Source organism: Aethalodelphis obliquidens, unplaced genomic scaffold (assembly GCF_003676395.1).
Source record: "Aethalodelphis obliquidens isolate GAN/ISIS:26980383/991018 unplaced genomic scaffold, ASM367639v1 scaffold55, whole genome shotgun sequence".
Lineage (NCBI taxonomy): Eukaryota > Metazoa > Chordata > Mammalia > Artiodactyla > Delphinidae > Aethalodelphis > Aethalodelphis obliquidens.
Genome location: NW_020837999.1, coordinates 9,092,129 through 9,110,622, shown reverse-complemented (window position 1 = coordinate 9,110,622; position 18,494 = coordinate 9,092,129). Strand labels below are relative to the sequence as shown.

At 37.9% G+C, this 18,494-nt stretch overlaps 1 protein-coding gene across 15 annotated transcripts in view; it reads left to right on the top strand.

Moving 5' to 3' along the window:
- Positions 1-18,494, top strand: part of PRRC2C (proline rich coiled-coil 2C) — a 99,095-nt gene that overhangs the window by 42,421 nt on the left and 38,180 nt on the right. For all 15 annotated transcript variants that reach the window (XM_027086331.1, XM_027086330.1, XM_027086327.1 and 12 more), the window contains exons 12-16: positions 4,035-4,668; positions 10,977-11,146; positions 11,602-11,854; positions 12,878-13,088; positions 14,301-16,553. In XM_027086331.1, coding sequence (XP_026942132.1) covers positions 4,035-4,668; positions 10,977-11,146; positions 11,602-11,854; positions 12,878-13,088; positions 14,301-16,553 — 3,521 coding nt within the window. The remainder of the gene's footprint in view (positions 1-4,034; positions 4,669-10,976; positions 11,147-11,601; positions 11,855-12,877; positions 13,089-14,300; positions 16,554-18,494) is intronic.

Sequence of the window (18,494 nt, the reverse complement as noted above, 5' to 3'; positions counted from 1 at the left end):
TATCAGTTACCAGTAATATTCTCTCTCATCTTTAAAAAAAAGTTTTAAGCACCAACCCTTCTTTAACTCCCACTACACTCCATTTCCCCAGTTTCCTACCTGTATCTCTGTTCCCCTTCATGGCAAAATTGTTTTAGTGAGCTGTTTACACTTACTGGCTTCACTTTGTCTCTCATTAACCCTCTCCAGTTATGTTCTCATCTCCCCACTATACCTTTGAAACTGTTAGTATCAAGGTTAGTAATGACTGTTGCATCTTGCCAAATACAGTTCTCTTGTATTCATTTACAAGATTACTCATCTCAGCAGCAGTTGACATAGTTAATCTTTTCATCCCTCCATCCTTCTTAAAACTTTTTGAAAACTTGCTTTTGAGACATCATACTGTTTTGTTCTCTTTTTAAAATTTATATTCCTTTTGGACCTCCTATACTTAAACCTTTGGGTGTCGGAGGGCTCAGGGCTGTGTTCTCATTTCTTTTTCTAACTATATTCTTTCCCTGGGGGATCATCTGCTGGCACTCAGTAAGTTTCTTGAGCCCTTAAAGCTCTATCCTGACTTCGAAAGTCATGTATTCAACAGTCGGCTCAGCATTTCCACTTGGATCTCTGGTAGATATCTGACAGTTAATAGTCCAAACCATAACAACCCCCACCCACACTTAGGCAGTTCAGCTACTGTCTTCCCTATCTTAGATAATGACATTGTTGAGGTTAAAACGTGGAAGTCACTCTTAAATCTTTCTTCTTTTTTACCTTACATCCAACCTAATCTATCAGCAAATTGTCACCTCTACCTTTAGAATATATTCCTATACGGAGTACTTGCTGCCACCAGATATATTTCATTTGGACTTAACAGGTCGTCTTGTTTTCCTGTCTTGCTGCCTTCTCACCCACTACGTCCACCCCGAATTCTCCTATAGCAGATATAACTTTAAATATGTATATATTTATATATCTTATATTACATGTATATGTTTTACATATACACACACACACACACACACACACACACACACACATACATACATACACTAGGTCAGTTATTCCTTGCTCAGGTTCTTTTCATGGTCTTTAAAGTTTCTGTCTCCTTTTCTGACTTCATCTACTTTTCTCCCTCTCTGTTCTTACCACACAAGCTTTATTGCTCTTGTGTTAATTTTACCCTCAAGACATTTTATTTGCTGTTGCCTCTAACCAGAAGACTCTTTCCGAGGTTCTTGCTGTGGTCGAGTTCTTTGCTCAGGTGTTAACAATGCACAGGCCTTCCCTGATCACTGTACAATGACAGTGCACATACCATCACCATCACCGTCATCTCCACCAGTCATTTTCCTTTTAACCACTGAATGCTCTTTGTAGCATTTCTATACACATAGAAGCTAAAACTAAAACATCTAGCAGAAAATGTAGAAGAAAGTCTTTATGAACTTGGGCCAACAAAAATGTCTTAGATAAGACAAAAAATTCAAGAATTAGAAAGAAAAAGGAAATCGATCAGTTGGACTTTGAAATACATCTCTAAGGCGAAGAAAAGATATCACAGGAAAAATATTAATACATCTGACGAAGAACTTGTATGGGGGTGTGTGTGTATTTAAAAGCCCTTACAAGTCAATAATAAGACAAAAAGTCCAACAAAATGATTTGGACATTCACTTCATAAAATAAGGTATACAAATGGCCAATAAGCACATGAAAAGATGTTCAGTATCTTTAGTCAGCAGGAAAATGGAAAGTAAAACCACATTGAAATTCTGTTACACATCCAGAATTTAAAAGGCTGATGACACCAAATATTGGGGAGGATGCAGAGCAGGTGACACCCTCATATATTGCTCATGGAGCTGTAAAACCTTGTAATCAATTTGGAAAACAGTTTGGCAGTTTCTTATAAAGTGAAACACATAGTTACTATATGACTTGGCAGTTCCACTGTTAGGTACTCATCTAAGAGGAATGAAAACATACATTTACACAAAGACTTAGGCATGAATGACCATAGCTGTCTTATATCTAGTCAAAAAAAAACTAGAAGCGGGCTCCCCTGGTGGTGCAGTGGTTGAGAGTCCGCCTGCCGATGCTGGGGACACAGGTTCATGCCCCGGTCCGGGAAGATCCCACATGCTGCGGGGCGGCTAGGCCCGTGAGCCATGGCCACTGAGCCTGCATATCTGGAGCCTGTGCTCCGCAACTGGAGAGGCCACAACAGTGAGAGGCCCGTGTACCGCAAAAAAACAAAACAACAACAACAAAAAAACTAGAAGCAATCCGTATGTTCATCCACAGATGAAACAATATGCCTATGATGCCATACTATGCAGCAATAGAATGGAGTAAACTCCTGCTACACACAGTGACCTCAGAACCATTACCCTGAATGCAAGAAGCCAGATACAAAACAGTATATAACTTGATGTATCCATTTTTGTGAAATTTTAGGAAAGGCAGATCTACTCTATACTGCCAGAAGTAGATTGCTGGTTGCTTGAGGTCAGGGATGCAGGCAGAGGACTGATGAAAATGCTCTATATGTTGATTGGGGCAGTAGTTACCTAAGTTTATCATTTGTCCAAACTCATCAAACTATACAGTTAAAATATATATATCACATTTTATGTAAATTATACTTCAGTGAAGTTGCTTTTTAAAAAATGCTTACTCTCTGAGTTTACAGTGTAAATTAGGTGTGTTTATATAATTACTTTGTTTTTGCAGCTTGTCTTTCAAGCTATAGATGAAGTAACTAAATACCAGAGAGATTAAACGGTTTGCCTAAGACAGCACTGTTAGTAAATGGTAGTCTGGATTCATGGTTTGTTTGGGTTTTTTGTTTTGTATTCAGTCCAGTGTTTTCACCATATCATTATTTTCTCTTTTGTAGGGATTCTGACTAATGGCTTTTAAGGTTTCTTCACCCTAATACTATTAAAAATCTTTTTTGTGGCTGCGTCACTGAGCACGGGCTTCTCATTGCAGTGGCTTCTCTTGTTGCGGAGAACGGGCTCTAGGTGCTCAGGCTTCAGTAGTTACAGCACATGGACTCAGTAGTTGTGGCACGTGGGCCCTAGAGCACGTGCACTTCAGTAGTTGCGGCATGTGGGCTCTAGAGTGCAAGCTCAGTAGCTGTGGCTCATGGGCTTAGTTGCTCCACGGCATGTGGGATCTTCCCAGACCAGGGCTCAAACCTGTGTCCCCTGCATTGACAGGCGGATTCTTAGCTGCTGCGCCACCACAGAAGTCTCCAAAATCAATATTTTTTAAACAAATTTTTTAGTTCCTTGATATTGCAGCTCTTCATGTGCTTTTTTCATCCTGCTTGTCTTTGCAAAGTTGCTGGCATTTTTAGGCTTTGTAGTAATTGTTTTAGAACACGTTAGTTGAAAATTAAATCATTAATACTCAGCCTCTCAGGTCATCCTCCCATTCTTCACCATGGGATCTAGATACGCCTTTCTGGATCTTTCAGTTTAAAGATAGAATTCTCTCTACCCAAGCTGCTTTTTAGGAATTTCCTCTCCTTTGGCATGTCAGCAGCAGCAATGTCTCCATGTCCTTTACTTAGCATCTTTGACTGTGTGCTCTTTCCTTGTAACTGTATCTCAACCTTCTCAGGGCTCATGTGGTGCCATGTTGCATCTTTATGGACTTCTTTTCTCCCTCTTTAGGCATTCCATCTCTGGAAGTTCCTGCTAAAGCACTCACATTCTAAATTTCCTTTGTCTCTAAATATAGATTTTGAAATTCATGTTGTGGCAATTTCTAATTTTATTCAACAAATACTGAGTGAGCAGTAATGTCTGGCACAGTAAATAGGTACACTCTCAGTAAATATTTATTAGATGGCTGGATTAATTATTCTCGAAAATTAACTAGATTTACTATTTTCCCCACATTGTTACTTGTTTACATTTTAACGTGTACGTTTTTCAGGAAAATTTCTGACACACTGGAGAATTTTGCTCCTGCTCCGTGTCTGTGATATATCCTTTGTTGTCATACTCATCTGATAATTTATCTTAATGTTTCAGCATCCTCCTCCAGACCGACAGGCAGTACCTGGAAGACCAGGCCCTTTCCCCCCTAAGCAACAGGTTCCGGATGAAGATGAAATATGGAAGCAAAGAAGAAGACAACAGTCAGAACTTTCTGCAGCAGTGGAACGTGCTCGTAAACGGCGTGAAGAGGAAGAGCGAAGAATGGAAGAGCAAAGGAAAGCAGCATGTGCAGAGAAGCTTAAACGATTAGACGAAAAGCTTGGTATAGTGGACAAACAACCCTCTCCAGAGGAAATTAGAGAAAGGGAGCGAGAAAAAGAACGAGAAAAGGAACGGGAACGTGAGAAAGAACTTGAAAAAGAACAAGAATGGGAGCGAGAGAAGGAGCGGGAAAAAGAAAGGGAAAGGCAACAGGAGAAGGAAAAAGAACTGGAGCGAGAGCAGGAAATACAGAGAGAAATGGAGAAGGAAAGAAAGCAAAAAAAAGAGAAAGAACTAGAACGGCAGCAAGAAAAGGAAAAAGAACTGCAGAAGATGAAAGAACAGGAAAAGGAATGTGAGTTGGAGAAGAAAGAAAGGGAGAAGGTGGAGGAAAAAATTGAACACAAAGAACCTACTTTAGAGCCTATGGTAGAAAAACCAGAAAGTGAAAACAGCTGTAACAAAGGTATGACAGTCTTGTTTGTCTTTATATAAGCTTTACAAAAGGCTTCATGTTACATGTGGATATTGGATATTTTTGTATTTTTAAAATATGTAATCTGAATAAAAGTGATTAGTGTTTTTTGGATAAGGTTGAATTTTATTGGATACTTTAAAATGTTTTTTTCTGTAATTTTTTTTATTATGATAAAATACATGTAACATAAAGTTTAGCATCTTAACCATTTTTAGGTGTACAGTTCAGTGGTATTAAAAACATTCATAATGAGCCATCACTACCATCCATCTCCCGAACTCTTTTCATCTTTTTTTTTTTTTTTTTTTGCGGTACACGGGCCTCTCACTGTTGTGGCCTCTCCTGTTGCGGAGCACAGGCTCCAGACGCGCAGGCTCAGCGGCCATGGCTCACGGGCCCAGCCGCTCCATGGCATGTGGGATCTTCCTGGACCGGGGCACGAACCCACGTCCCCTGCATCGGCAGGCGGACTCTCAACCACTGCGCCACCAGGGAGGCCCCTCTTTTCATCTTCTTAAATTGAAATTCTGTATCCATTAAACAGTAACTCTCCCCAGCCCCTCCCTGGATGGTGATTCTGCTTTCTTTCTGTGTAAGTTTGACTATTCTCAGTACCTCACGTAAGTGGAATCATACAGTATTTGTCATTTTGTAACTGGCTTTTTTTGCTTAGCATAATGTCCTTAAGTTTCGTCCATTGTAGCATATTACAGAATTTCCTTCCTTTTTAAGGCTACTAATCATCATATAAATACACACACACACCACATTTTGCTTACCTAATCTGTTGATGGACACTTGGGTTGATTCCATGTTTTACCTATTTTAAATAACACTGATGTGACTGTGAGTGTACAGATATCTCTTTGAGACCTTGCTTTCATTTATTTTGAGCACAGGCATACCTCAGAGATGTTGCAGGTTAGGTACCAGACCATTGCAATAAAGCAGATATGGCAATAAAGCAAGTCACATGAATTTTTTGGTTTCCCAGTGCATATAAAAGTTATGTTTACACTATTCTATAGACTATTAAGTGTGCAGTAGCATTCTGTCTAAAAATACATATATGCTGTATGTACATACCTTAACTTAAAAATACTTTATTGCTAAAAATGCTAACCATCAATGAGCCTTCAGTGAGCCATGATCTTTTTGCTGTGGGGGTGAGGGAGGGTCTTGCCTCAGTGTTGATGGCTGCTGACTGATCAGGGTGCTGAGGTGGGGGCGCTGTGGCAATGTCTTAAAATAAGACAACAGTGAAGTTTGCTACATCGATTGACTCTTCCTTCCACAAATGATTTCTTTGTAACGTCCGTTCTGTTTGATAGCATTTATCCACAGTAGATCTTCTTTCAAAATTGGAGTCAATCCTCTCAAACCCTGCCAATGCTTCACCAACTAAGTTTATGTAATAATGTTCTAAATCCTTGGTTGTCATTTCAACAGGCTTCACAGCATCTTCACTAGGAGTAGATTCCATCTCAAGAAAGCACTTTCTTTGCTCATCTGTTGGAAGCAGCTCCTTATCCATTCAAGTTTTATTGTAATATTGCAGCAATTCCACCATATCTCAGGCTCCACTTCTAATTCTAGTTCTCTTGTTGTTTCCACCACATCTGCAGTTACTTCCTCCACTACAGTGTTGAATCCCTCAAAATTATCCAGTACTAAGTTGAATAAAAGTGGCAAAAGGAGGCACCCTTGTCTTGTTCCTCATCCTACAAAAAAAGCTTTGTCTGTCAACATTGAGTGTGGTATTAGCTGTGGGTTTCTCATAAGTGGATTTTATTCTGTTGAGGTAGTTTCCTTCTGTTCCTAGTTTGAGTATTTTTATCATAAAAATGTGTTGAATTTCGTTGAATCCTTTTCTGTGTTAATTGTGATGATCATGTGTTATTTTCCCTTCATTCTGTCAGCGTATAATAAATATATTGATCGATTTTTGTATGTTAAACCATCCTTGCATCCCAGGAATATATCCCACTTGGTAAACAGTGTATAACACTTTCAGTATACTGCTAAATTCTGTTTTCTAGTATTGTGTCGAGAATTTTTGCATCAGTGTTCATAAGAGATACTTGTCTGTAGTTTTCTTGTAGTGTTCTTGTTTGGCTTTGGTATCAAGGTGATGCTGGCCTTATAAATGAGTTAGGAAGTGTTCCCTCCTCTTCAGTTTTTTGGAAAAGTTTGAGAATAATTGATGTTATTTGTTTAAATGTTTGGTGGAATTCGCCAGTGAAGCCATCAGGTCCAGGGCTTTTCTTTGTCGTGAGAATTTTGATTACCAAGTCAGTCTCCTTACTAGTTAAAAGTCTATTCACATTTTCTATTTCTTTGTGACTTAGTCTTGGTAGATTTTTTGTTTTTAGGAATTTGTACATTTCATCTAGGTTATCCAGTTTGTTGGTGTACAGTTGTCCATAATTCTCTCATAATCCTTTTTATTTCTGTAGAATTGGTAGTATTGTCCCCATTTTCACTTCTAATTTTAGTAACTTGAGTCTCCTTTTTTTCTTAGTTCACCCCCTCCCCACCCCAGCTAAAGATTTGTCAATTTTGTTGATCTTGTCAACGAGCTAACTTTTGTTTTCATTGATTTTTCTCTGTTTTTCTATTCTCTTATTTTCTTGATCTCTGCTGTGATTTTTATTTCCTTCTAGTAACCTTGGGTTTAGTTTGTTCTTCTTATTCTCATTCCTTAAGTCGTAACTCTAGGTTACTGATTTGAGAGCTTTCCTGTTTTTTAATGTAAGCATTTATAGCTATAAATTTCCCTCTTTGCTTTGCTTTTGCTGCATCCCAGAAGTTTTGGTATGTTGTGCTTTTGTTTTCATTCATCTCATAGGTATTTTCCAATTTCCCTTGCACTTTCTTTTTTGATCTTTTGGCTGTTAAAGAGTGTATTTTATTTCCACAGATTTGTGAATTGTTCAGGTTTACTTCTGGTGATTTCTAACTTCATTCCATTGTGGTTAGAGAAAATATTTTATGTGATGTCTATCTTTTTAACTCTGGAGAGATGATTTGTGGCCTAATGTGATCTGTCTTGGAAATGTCCCTCAAGAAAAATGTGTATGCTGTTTTGGGGTAGAGTGTTCTGTATATGTCTGTTGGATCTAGTTGGTTTATTAAGTCCTCTTTCCTTATTTATCTTCTGTGTGGCTATTTTAGCCATTATTGGGATTGGAATGTTGAAGCCACTATTTTTTTATATATATATAAATTTGTTTGTTTGTTTATTTTTGGTTGCGTTGGGTCTTCGTTGCTGCACACGGGCTTTCTCTAGTTGCAGCAAGCTTGTGGGTACTCTTCGTTGCAGTGCGCAGGCTTCTCACTGTGATGGCTTCTCTTGTTGTGGAGCACAGGCTCTAGGCACATGGGCTCAGTAGTTGTGGTTCACGGGCTCTAGAGCGCAGGCTCAGTAGTTGTGACACATGGGCTTAGTTGCTCTGCAGCATGCGGGATCTTCCTGGACCAGGGCTCGAAGCTGTGTCCCCTGCACTGGCAGGTGGATTCTTAACCACTGAACCACCAGGGAAGACCGAAGCCTCTGACTATTAATGTGCAACTATTTATCCCCTTAATTCTGTCAGTATTTTGCTTCATACGTTTTGATGGTCTGTTACTAGGTGTATAAGTGTTTTATAATTGTTGTATCTTGCAGTATTGAACCTTTTATTAGTATTTAATGACTTTCTTTATCTCTTGTAAAACTTCTTTGATTTAAAGTCAATTTTGGGGCTTCCCTGGTGGCACAGTGGTTGAGAGTCCGCCTGCCGATGCAGGGGACGCGGCTTCGTGCCGCGGTCCAGGAAGATCCCACATGCCGTGGAGCGGCTGGGCCCGTGAGCCATGGCCGCTGAGCCTGCACGTCGGGAGCCTGTGCTCCGCAACGGGAGAGACCACAACAGTGAGAGGCCCGCGTACCACAAAAAAAATAAAAAAAAAATAAAGTCAATTTTGTCTCATGTTAGTGTAGCCACCCTGCTCTCTTTTGGTTACTGTTTCCATGGACTATCTTTGTCCATCTTTTCATTTTCAATTTATTTACATATTTGGATCTAAAGTGAGTTTATTGTAGATACCATATAGTTAGATGACCTTTAATTCTATTTTGTCTGCAAAATTGTATTAGCTTCATAGTTAGGAGATGCTGATTCTTCTACTCTTTTCTGATTCCAAGACATTTAACTACTAAATAAAATCTCATTTGTTCACATGTGTTAATACCTCTAAAACTTAAGTTGAATAGAGGTTAATGGGAATTTTGGATTGTCATAATTAAATGACTGTACTCTGTTCGTAATTTCATATTTGTTTTTCTACCAGTGGGAATAGAAAAGCTTCCACAGGTCATTTATAAGCTTACCAGACAGTAATTATGCTTTTTGAAAAGAGCCTTTGCTGGACTTTCCTGGCAGTCCAGTGGTTAAGACTCTGCGCTTCTACCTCAGGGGGCATGGGTTCAACCCCTGACTGGGGAACTAAGGTCCTGCAAGCCACACAGCGCTGCCCAAAAAAACCCAAAGCCTTTGTTAGCTATAATCAGCTTTTTTGTTCTTTCCCAACTTAGCTTATAAACTCTAATTAATAAAACTTTGCTCCAAACTTGCTGTAAAATTCAGTCTTAATGAATAGCTTGAGTTAACAGTGATTTAAAATAGAAATAGTTTTATTTCAGTATATTTTCTGTTACGGAAATACTGAAATTTTTTTTACCTCAAAACCAATGCTCTTTCTATAAGACCCTGCTGCTTGAAGTTATAAAGCTGTTTAAAGTTTTGCTTTAAGTTTTTATCTATATTCTGGGTTACCTTCAAACTTGGTCCTTAATGTAACTATAAAAAGAGTAAGAGTGTTTTATCTCAATTTTTAAAAAAAAATAAGATACAGCCCATGTGGATTATTTGTTTAGTTACCAGATTTCACAAATTTTTATATTAAGCAGTCTAGAGATAAGTTGATATTGATAATGGGCTTTTATTATATATCTTAAGCACTTTGCTCAAAACACTCAAAAAAGGTAAAGTAAAATTTCTCACCACAGAAATGAAAAACATTTGTATACTTTAAAATTGATGAATTCTGAAAGAGAACAACCTTAGGGAATCTCATTCACAGTTAATGAGAAAGGACCATGGATTAGAAATAAGGAAATGCATTTTAGTCCTAGTTCTGCCAGTGAATACATGTAATGACCCTGATTAATTAATTTAACCATCAGCAGCCACTATATATACTTAATTTATTATGCTTTTGTTTTTAATAATCGTTATTTAGTGACACGTTTATTTTCATTCACATTTTATATGTCTTCTGATGGCAGTTTAATTTTAGCTGGGTTTATCATGAGATGTACCCATTTCATTTTTAAATGTTGCACCTACTTGGCTCTCTTTTCTCACTAATATTTTATTTTTTTAGCATTTTTAATATTGAATGTAATACAGACAAAATGTGATTTGTGATTCTTTACTGCATCGTTTTACCATTGGCATTACATTAGCTTTCCCATTAAAATCCACCCCTAATTATCTGAGAAAAGAATTTATAATATGCATGGCTTTGTAGTTGTGACAAATAGCATTCTCTAGAATGTATATATGGCTCTGGTTTTCTTTGGGATGAGAACATTTTTTGTGTGTGGGGGATGTGTGTGATTCTCCTTCTCGTGTATCATAATTGATACCCTTTACATAAAATAATGATTTTAAACTGATGACAACAGAGTGATCACCATCTATCTTCAGATATATCACAGAATAATGATTTATATATTTGAAGATAGCTGGTGATCACTGTTGTCATCAGACTTAGATTCATTAGTTTTCTTTATAGATAACATCCCCTGATCAAAAAAATTTTTAAGTAAACCAGTATGTTCTATTTTAAGTATTTATAGGCCATTTATGTTTTCACCTAAGTCCTAGAGGACCCCAAGTAAATTTTGACAGTAGTGTTAATATTTAGTGAAACAGTGCAAAATAGGTAGTATTTGAAATGGTTTATTATCACAAAATATCAAATATAGACATTTGTATGGTAAAGCATTTGGGCATGTGATTTCTGTCTTAAGAATCCAGCTTTGAGAAGGTCTAGGGTTTTGTTAATCTAATGTTACCTCATTGATGGTTACCAATATTAAAATACAAAAGTGTTTTAGAGTAAGGATGCTTTCTTCCTTGTTAACTTTTTAAATATATCAATCTAATTATTTCACTCCAGTACAAACAACATGTATTTGTCAAGTGTCGTTGATGAGTATAATAATCTTTCACCTTTTCTTTGGGCAGAGGATGACCCAGTTTTCAGTAGACAAGATAACAATCGCAGTGAAAAAGAGACCACACAAGCAGCACATGAAACAGAACCAGAGTCAGGGTCTCAGCCTCGGCCTGCTATATTATCTGGCTATTTTAAACAGTTTCAGAAGTCTTTACCACCACGATTCCAGCGGCAGCAGGTAACAATAAAAACATTTTATCTTGTATGTGTGATTAAAAAGGTTTATTGTTCAGTAGTATAAGAAATAATTTGACATAAAACTCAAAATACACAAAGCATACAAATTTTCCCTGAAAAATTTCCTCCTTTTAAATTAGTAAAAGTTTGTTGATAAGGGCTTTACTGTGAAACTTCTGTGTCGTTCCTTTTTTCCATCTGCCTCATTTATAGAAAGCATCTTCCGTTCTAGGAAGTGGTTTCTGCAGTATAATTAATGAGTGATTAGTTGCTTAAGTCACGTGTAAGGCAAAATGTCATAACTTATTCTTTGTTCTTTTGTCTTGCCACCTCTCACTGTCAAATGTGTTTGGAATTCTTTTCCCTCAAGGTTTCAAAAAAGCCTGTTTTCTGATTGATTGTATTAATTTATCACATGGAACTAAAGTCTCAGATGTAGGGTCCTGCTTTTTTTAGGAACAGATGAAACAGCAGCAGTGGCAGCAGCAGCAGCAGCAGCAAGGTGTACTTCCACAAACGGTTCCTTCACAGCCATCCAGTGGTGCTGTCCCTCCACCACCACACAGACCTCTTTACCAGGCCATGCAGCCTCACCCTCAGCATTTGGCTTCTATGGGTTTTGATCCAAGGTGGCTCATGATGCAGTCATACATGGATCCGCGAATGATATCAGGTAGACCTGCTATGGATATTCCACCCATTCATCCTGGTAAGTTTAAGTTGGCATTGTCTCATGGCTCACTTGCAGTTTTGCAAGTTCAAAGTTTTTCATTTTCCCCACGTTTTTAGTCTTAATTCCTTTGAGAGTTATAATCTAGTCAGAACTTAAGTAGGACTTTTTAATCATAAAATTATGTGTCTTCTCTCAGCACAGAGTAGTTAAATGCCAGGTACTGTACCAACAGTGTGGTAAGACCAAAGAGAAAATATATTTTCTCTCTTGCAAATACTATTTTAAAATTTTCAGGTGGAAAATTGCTATCTTAGTTATAATATCTGTTATTCGCTACATTGTTTTTATTCTTTCAGGTGTTTCAGCATTTGAATTTTGTCCATATATTATATATTACAGCTTTTCAATTTTCTCTGTCATTTGCCAGCCTAACACTTGGATTTCCTAATAGTTTAGCTAAAAACAAATAAAATAGCAGTCTTTATCAGAATAAATCCAGATAATCCAGTACCAAGACAGTCTAGAGGAAAATTTAGAGGTGACAAAAATATGATCAAGAATCACATCTTTATTTTAAAATTTACACTGAAAATTTTAAATTTAAGAGGCATAATTTATAGCATATTGATCAACTAAACTAGATTAATGGGATTTTTCTATAGAAAATGTTTTTCTGAAAATTTATCACTTGGTGTAATTGTCATAATGTTTAACATGCGTAGAGTCACGGTGCTTGTTATATGATTTTTATAGGCATTATTTTTTCTTTCCTTTAAAGTAAAATAGGCTGTTCTTATGGTTTTGCTTGCTTTGCTACCTCAATTTTTAAATCTATTTAAAAGCAACGATAAAAATCTCATTCACAGAAAAACTCAATATAATTTTCACTGATTATTTTTTTGAATTAATCAGTTTTACTTGCCAAAAGTATTTCTTTGGTTTAAATATAGAATGTCCAAATAGTAATTAAGTAATAATGTAGATTCTACGTCTATAATGATTTTGTTTCCTTCGTTCTCCTACCCCCACCCCCCAATCTTTTTCTGATCTTTTGTATAGGAATGATGCCTCCTAAGCCATTAATGAGAAGAGACCAGATGGAAGGGTCACCGAGCAGCTCTGAGTCATTTGAGCATATAGCTCGCCCTGCAAGAGATCATGCAATTTCCCTTTCTGAGCCTCGTATGATGTGGGGGTCAGATCCCTATCCTCATACTGAGCCTCAGCAGGCCACCACTCCCAAGGCAACAGAAGAACCTGAGGATATAAGGTAATTATTAAAATTATTAGTAGACCAATAGAATATTGTGGGGAAACGAAAACTGTGTAGTCTCTCTGAAGATCTTTCTGATTTAGGACTGAGCCACCGATCTGATTTTCTCCCATTTTAGTATGTCTTATTTCATTCTAGGACGTATTTTCCTTTTTCTGGCATTTCTGTATTGATTAGGGCATTTTGTAACGTAGTTCTGTACACTTAGTTAAATGCTGAAATTCAGTGGTAGATGTTAAAATTGGCAAGATTCTGCTGTTGATTAAGTACTTGACATGTAATGTGGCTAAAGTGTGGATGTAGTTCTTCCACTAACGAGAAATATGGTAGACATTTAATTATCGATATCTTATGGAAGTTTTCTAAGGCTGAGTTGAGGACAAACACTAATTTACAGAGTTACTATGAAGTGTCAAACAATTGGTGATCTCTAACAGTTTATAACCATGAAGTTAGAACTTCTGCCCTTTTAAGGAGTATGTTATGGTGTTTTAAAATTCTGATTCAGTGGGAAAGATGGACCTACTCTAGTGCACTCTCCTTATAAGTGGAAATGACTAGTTTCGGTCTTAAAAATTCACATCAGCATGGTCTAAACTTCCTCTTAAGGAATGAGCTTCATTTGTTTTTAATTGTGGGGGTAGAAACATAGCATATCTGCCCTCCTATCAGAATTTTAAGTGTGTAGTATAAGCATAATGTTGTACAACAGATCTCTAGAACTTTTTAATCTTGCACAACTGAAATTTTTTACCCATTTAATCATACTCATTTCCGCCTTCCTCTTAGTCCCTGGCAATCGCCTTTTGTGTGGATGAGTTTGATTACATTATATAGTATATATAAGTGGAATCATGCAGCATTTGTCCTTCTGTGACTGGTTTATTTCACTTAGTGTAATGTCCTCATCCATGACATAGCATATAGCAGGATTTTCTTTCTTTTTTTAATACTAAACAACATTCTATTGTATGCATTTACCACATTTTCTTAAGCCATTCATCTGTCGGTAGGCATTTAGGTTGTTTCTATCTGTTGGCTATTATGAATAATGTTGCACTAAACTTTTTATAGAGACATATAAAGCTCTTTATGATTAGAATCCATTTTTTTCTTTTTAAATTAGAGGGGTTATTTTGCTGTACATGTACCTGTGAGAAAGATTTTTGCCTTGATGGCTGTTATTTCTTTGAATTCTCCTTATCATAGGCCTGAAGCCCCATTGGATCAGGAACAGATAACTGCTGCTTATCCAGTAGAACATAGTCAGTTAGAGGCTCATCCAAAAGCAGACTTTGTCAGAGAATCAAGTGAGACAGAAGTACAGAAGTTTTTAAGCAGATCAGTGGAAGACATTAGACCTCATCATACTGACACAAATAATCAGCCTGCTTGTTTTGATGTACCTGATCAAAAGACTGTATCCACTCAAGAAGAGCGAATTTCAGCTGGAGAAAGTCAGCCTGCCCGGAAAAGAAGTGTTTCCCATGGATCTAACCATACTCAAAAATCAGAGGAGCAGAGAAATGAGCCATCTGCAAGCATTCCTAAAGTAACTAGCAGATGCATTGATTCAAAAGAACCAGCAGAAAGGTCAGAGGAAAAACCAAAAAAAGAGGGCTTTATACGATCTTCTGAAGGACCAAAACCTGAAAAACTGTATAAATCTAAATCGGAAACTCGTTGGGGCCCAAGGCCTAGCTCCAACAGAAGAGAAGAAGGTAATGATAGGCCTGTGAGAAGATCAGGTCCTATTAAAAAACCTATACTTAGAGATATGAAAGAAGAACGAGAGCAAAGGAAGGAGAAAGAAGGAGAAAAGGGAGAAAAGGTCACCGAAAAAATGGCAAAACCTGAAAAGACAGAAAAGAAAGAGCCTCTTCCTCCACCCCCACCACCTGTAACACCGCTTCAGCCACAGTCGGTTCCACTGCCACCTCAACCAGAACCAGAGAAATTTCCTTCAGTAGAAACTTCACCTTCAACTTTGGTGCAAAAGCCACCTCAGGATACTGAGAAGCCTTTGGAACCTGTAAGTAGTGTTGAGGTAGAGCCTGCAGCTAAAACTGTAAACCAGCAAACTGTCCCAGCACCAACAGTCAAGGAAGAAAAGCAACCTGAGAAAGTCATCAGCAAAGACCTTGTTACAGAGAGGTCTCGACCAGATTTAAGACCAACCGCTAAGAAAGAATCAGCTTTACCCCCAAGGGCCTATTGGAAAGAAGCTAGAGATAGAGATTGGTTTCCAGATCAAGGGTACAGAGGTCGAGGCCGAGGTGAATATTACTCCAGGGGGCGAAGCTATAGAGGCTCTTATGGAGGGCGTGGCCGGGGTGGTAGAGGACACACTCGAGACTATCCTCAGTATAGAGACAGTAAGCCACGAGCAGAGCATGTGCCCCCAGGGCCCCTCAGACAGCGAGAAGAAAGTGAAACACGAAGTGAGAGCTCTGATTTTGAAGTAGTTCCCAAAAGAAGAAGACAGCGAGGTTCAGAGACTGACACAGACAGTGAAATTCATGAAAGTGCAAGTGACAAGGATAGTTTAAGCAAAGGTAAACTTCCCAAAAGAGAGGAACGGTCTGAAAACAAAAAACCTGTAAAGCCTCCATCTTCTTTCAAGCCTGAAAATCATGTCCGAATAGATAGTAGACCTCTAGAAAAACCTTTTGTAAGGGATGATGATAAATCTAAACCAGGCTTCCTTCCTAAAGGAGAGCCTACAAGGCGAGGCAGAGGGGGAACATTCAGACGTGGTGGAAGGGATCCTGGAGGTCGCCCATCACGCCCTTCCACTTTACGAAGACCTGCTTATCGGGACAATCAGTGGAACCCAAGGCAGGCAGAAGCTCCTAAACCAGATGATGGAGAGCCACCAAGAAGACATGAGCAGTTTATTCCTATGCCAGCAGATAAACGGCCTCCAAAATTTGAGCGAAAATTTGACCCAGCTAGAGAGAGGCCCCGAAGGCAGCGTCCTACCCGACCACCGAGGCAAGATAAACCTCCCCGATTTAGACGGCTAAGAGAGAGGGAGGCTGCTTCAAAAACCAATGAGGTGGCAGTGCCCATAAATGGCACAGTTAGTAATGTGGTTCAAGAACCAGTTAATACTGCTGGGGATGTTTCTGGGAATAAGACACCAGACTTATCTAATCAGAACTCTTCAGATCAGGCAAATGAAGAATGGGAAACAGCTTCTGAAAGCAGTGATTTCAATGAGAGGCGTGAAAGGGATGAAAAAAAAAATGCTGATTTGAATGCACAAGTGGTTGTGAAGGCTGGAGAGAATGTTTTACCTCCAAAAAGGGAAATAGCAAAGAGAAGTTTTTCTAGTCAGAGACCTGGCATAGATCGCCAGAATCGGCGTGGCAACAATGGTCCACCCAAATCCGGAAGGAATTTCTCAGGTCCTAGGAATGAAAGAAGAAGTGGCCCACCATCAAAAAGTGGAAAACGAGGGTGAGTATTTTGTGTTAGATATAATTACTTACGCAACTTCTCTTTTTTTTTTTTTTGGCCGCCATGCGGCTTGTGGGATCTTAGTTCCCTGACCAGGGATTGAACCTGGGCCCTCGGCAGTGAAAGCACAGAGTCCTAACCACTGGACCACCAGGGAATTCCCTAGTTTTGTACCTTTAGCGAAGCTAAAAGTATACTTCTTGGTTGAACTGTGCAAAGGAACTAGTCTATAGAGGGCCAAGACATTCTTCTCCTAGAATTTTTTTCTATTCTAAAAGTGTAAGGGTGCTTGAGAAAGAGGTTAGTGTGTCTCAGGAGTCTGCCTGTTGTTACGTTACATTTCCCAAAAGAGTCCTGTTAGGAATTTGTAGGTTTGGGAAAATCTACACACCTAGGGCAGGACCTATACAGTGTCTTCCATTTGGTAAATCATCTTACTGATGATGAGCAGCCTGCCTTTCTTTCTTGGTTTCTCTTTGGAAAACTGGTGCTCACAGGTGTCCTCTGGGACTTAAATTAATATGTTGTAACCATATACAGTCACTCTGTACTGGTTTCTAGAGAGTGAATGTTGAAAGTTAAGGATAAATTATATTCCTCACTCAAGTTGCAAACCTACAATAAATGATCCAGCTTAGAGAGAGGCCTAGAAAGCAAAGTCCTGCCCAACCACCAAGGCCACCAGTAACATAAATACCATGTCATTGGTGGTGTTTTTAAAAGAATTTTTCTCAGCTATGCTAAATTTGGTCTGTTTTTTTAAATATTAAAATGTTGGTTATAGTAAATTATTATTATTATGTTTAGTATTAGGAAACATTATAAAGTAGCGTTATTCCTAGTTTTAAATCTAGACTCTGGTATTTACTAGTGGTATAAACTCTGTTTCCTCACCAGTAAAAGGGGGAAAAAGTAATAGTACTTATAAAAATGTGTGAAGATTTAGTGACATGATATTTGTGAAACACTTAATGTAACACCTGGTATATAGTAAGCAACTATTATTATGGCCTGCCCCTTTGTTCTTTTTTTTTAAAACCAATTCCCAGATTTGCAGCCTGAGCTGGTAGGAAATTTATTCAGGCAAAGTATCTTAATCTGCATTGGTTAGTTACTGACAATTAGCATTTCAGGTTACTATACCAGTCAGCGAAAATATTTTTGCTTTCTGATAATTTAGACGAAGTTCCAGGGAAATAATACTACCAGTTGTGTTTGAGTACCTGCTTAACACAGAATTTAAATCTCCCTTTAAAAGTCAAAAGAATAGGATAACATATAAGTTAAAATAACAACGTATCAATAGTTGTTGACTGTAACCAAACTATTAGAATTTCAAGTAATAATACTCAAGGGAAAAATTAATCAGATTTGTGTGCACTGTAGATCTCAACTACTTAGCAAGACTTTTGTGCTATGTAGATGATAACAACTTTGAACCTGCAGAAATAGCAGTTACTGGCTGCAGTGAAATGAATGTTTTGCAAGAGTCCCATTTAGAAGAAATGAATTCATTCTTCACCTGTTTGAGGTCATGCTTTTTGTCAGGCTCTTGTTAAGCTTTTATCTTGAGTAATACTATAGACTGAGCTGGAAATGAATTGGTAAGGCCATTTTTCATGGTGTATTTTCATGAAGTTTTTATAAAATGAACCCAAGAAAAGAATCTGTTAGGTAAAAAAAAAACCCTGTAGAAATACCTTTGGTTTTGTGACGTGAATCGTTTCCATATTAAAACTGGTTTTTAAAATGTTTACATGTATATAAATCTGATTGAACTTTTAAAAAAAAAATACTTGTAGTATAAGCATAGAATTCTTTAAAAAGACATTTTCATATGCTGCCCTCTTGTGGAGAAGATCCACTAGTGAATACTTTGGACTAGCTTGGATCACAGAAATTTTCTGCTGTAAACAATGTTGATAGCTCATTTATCACATG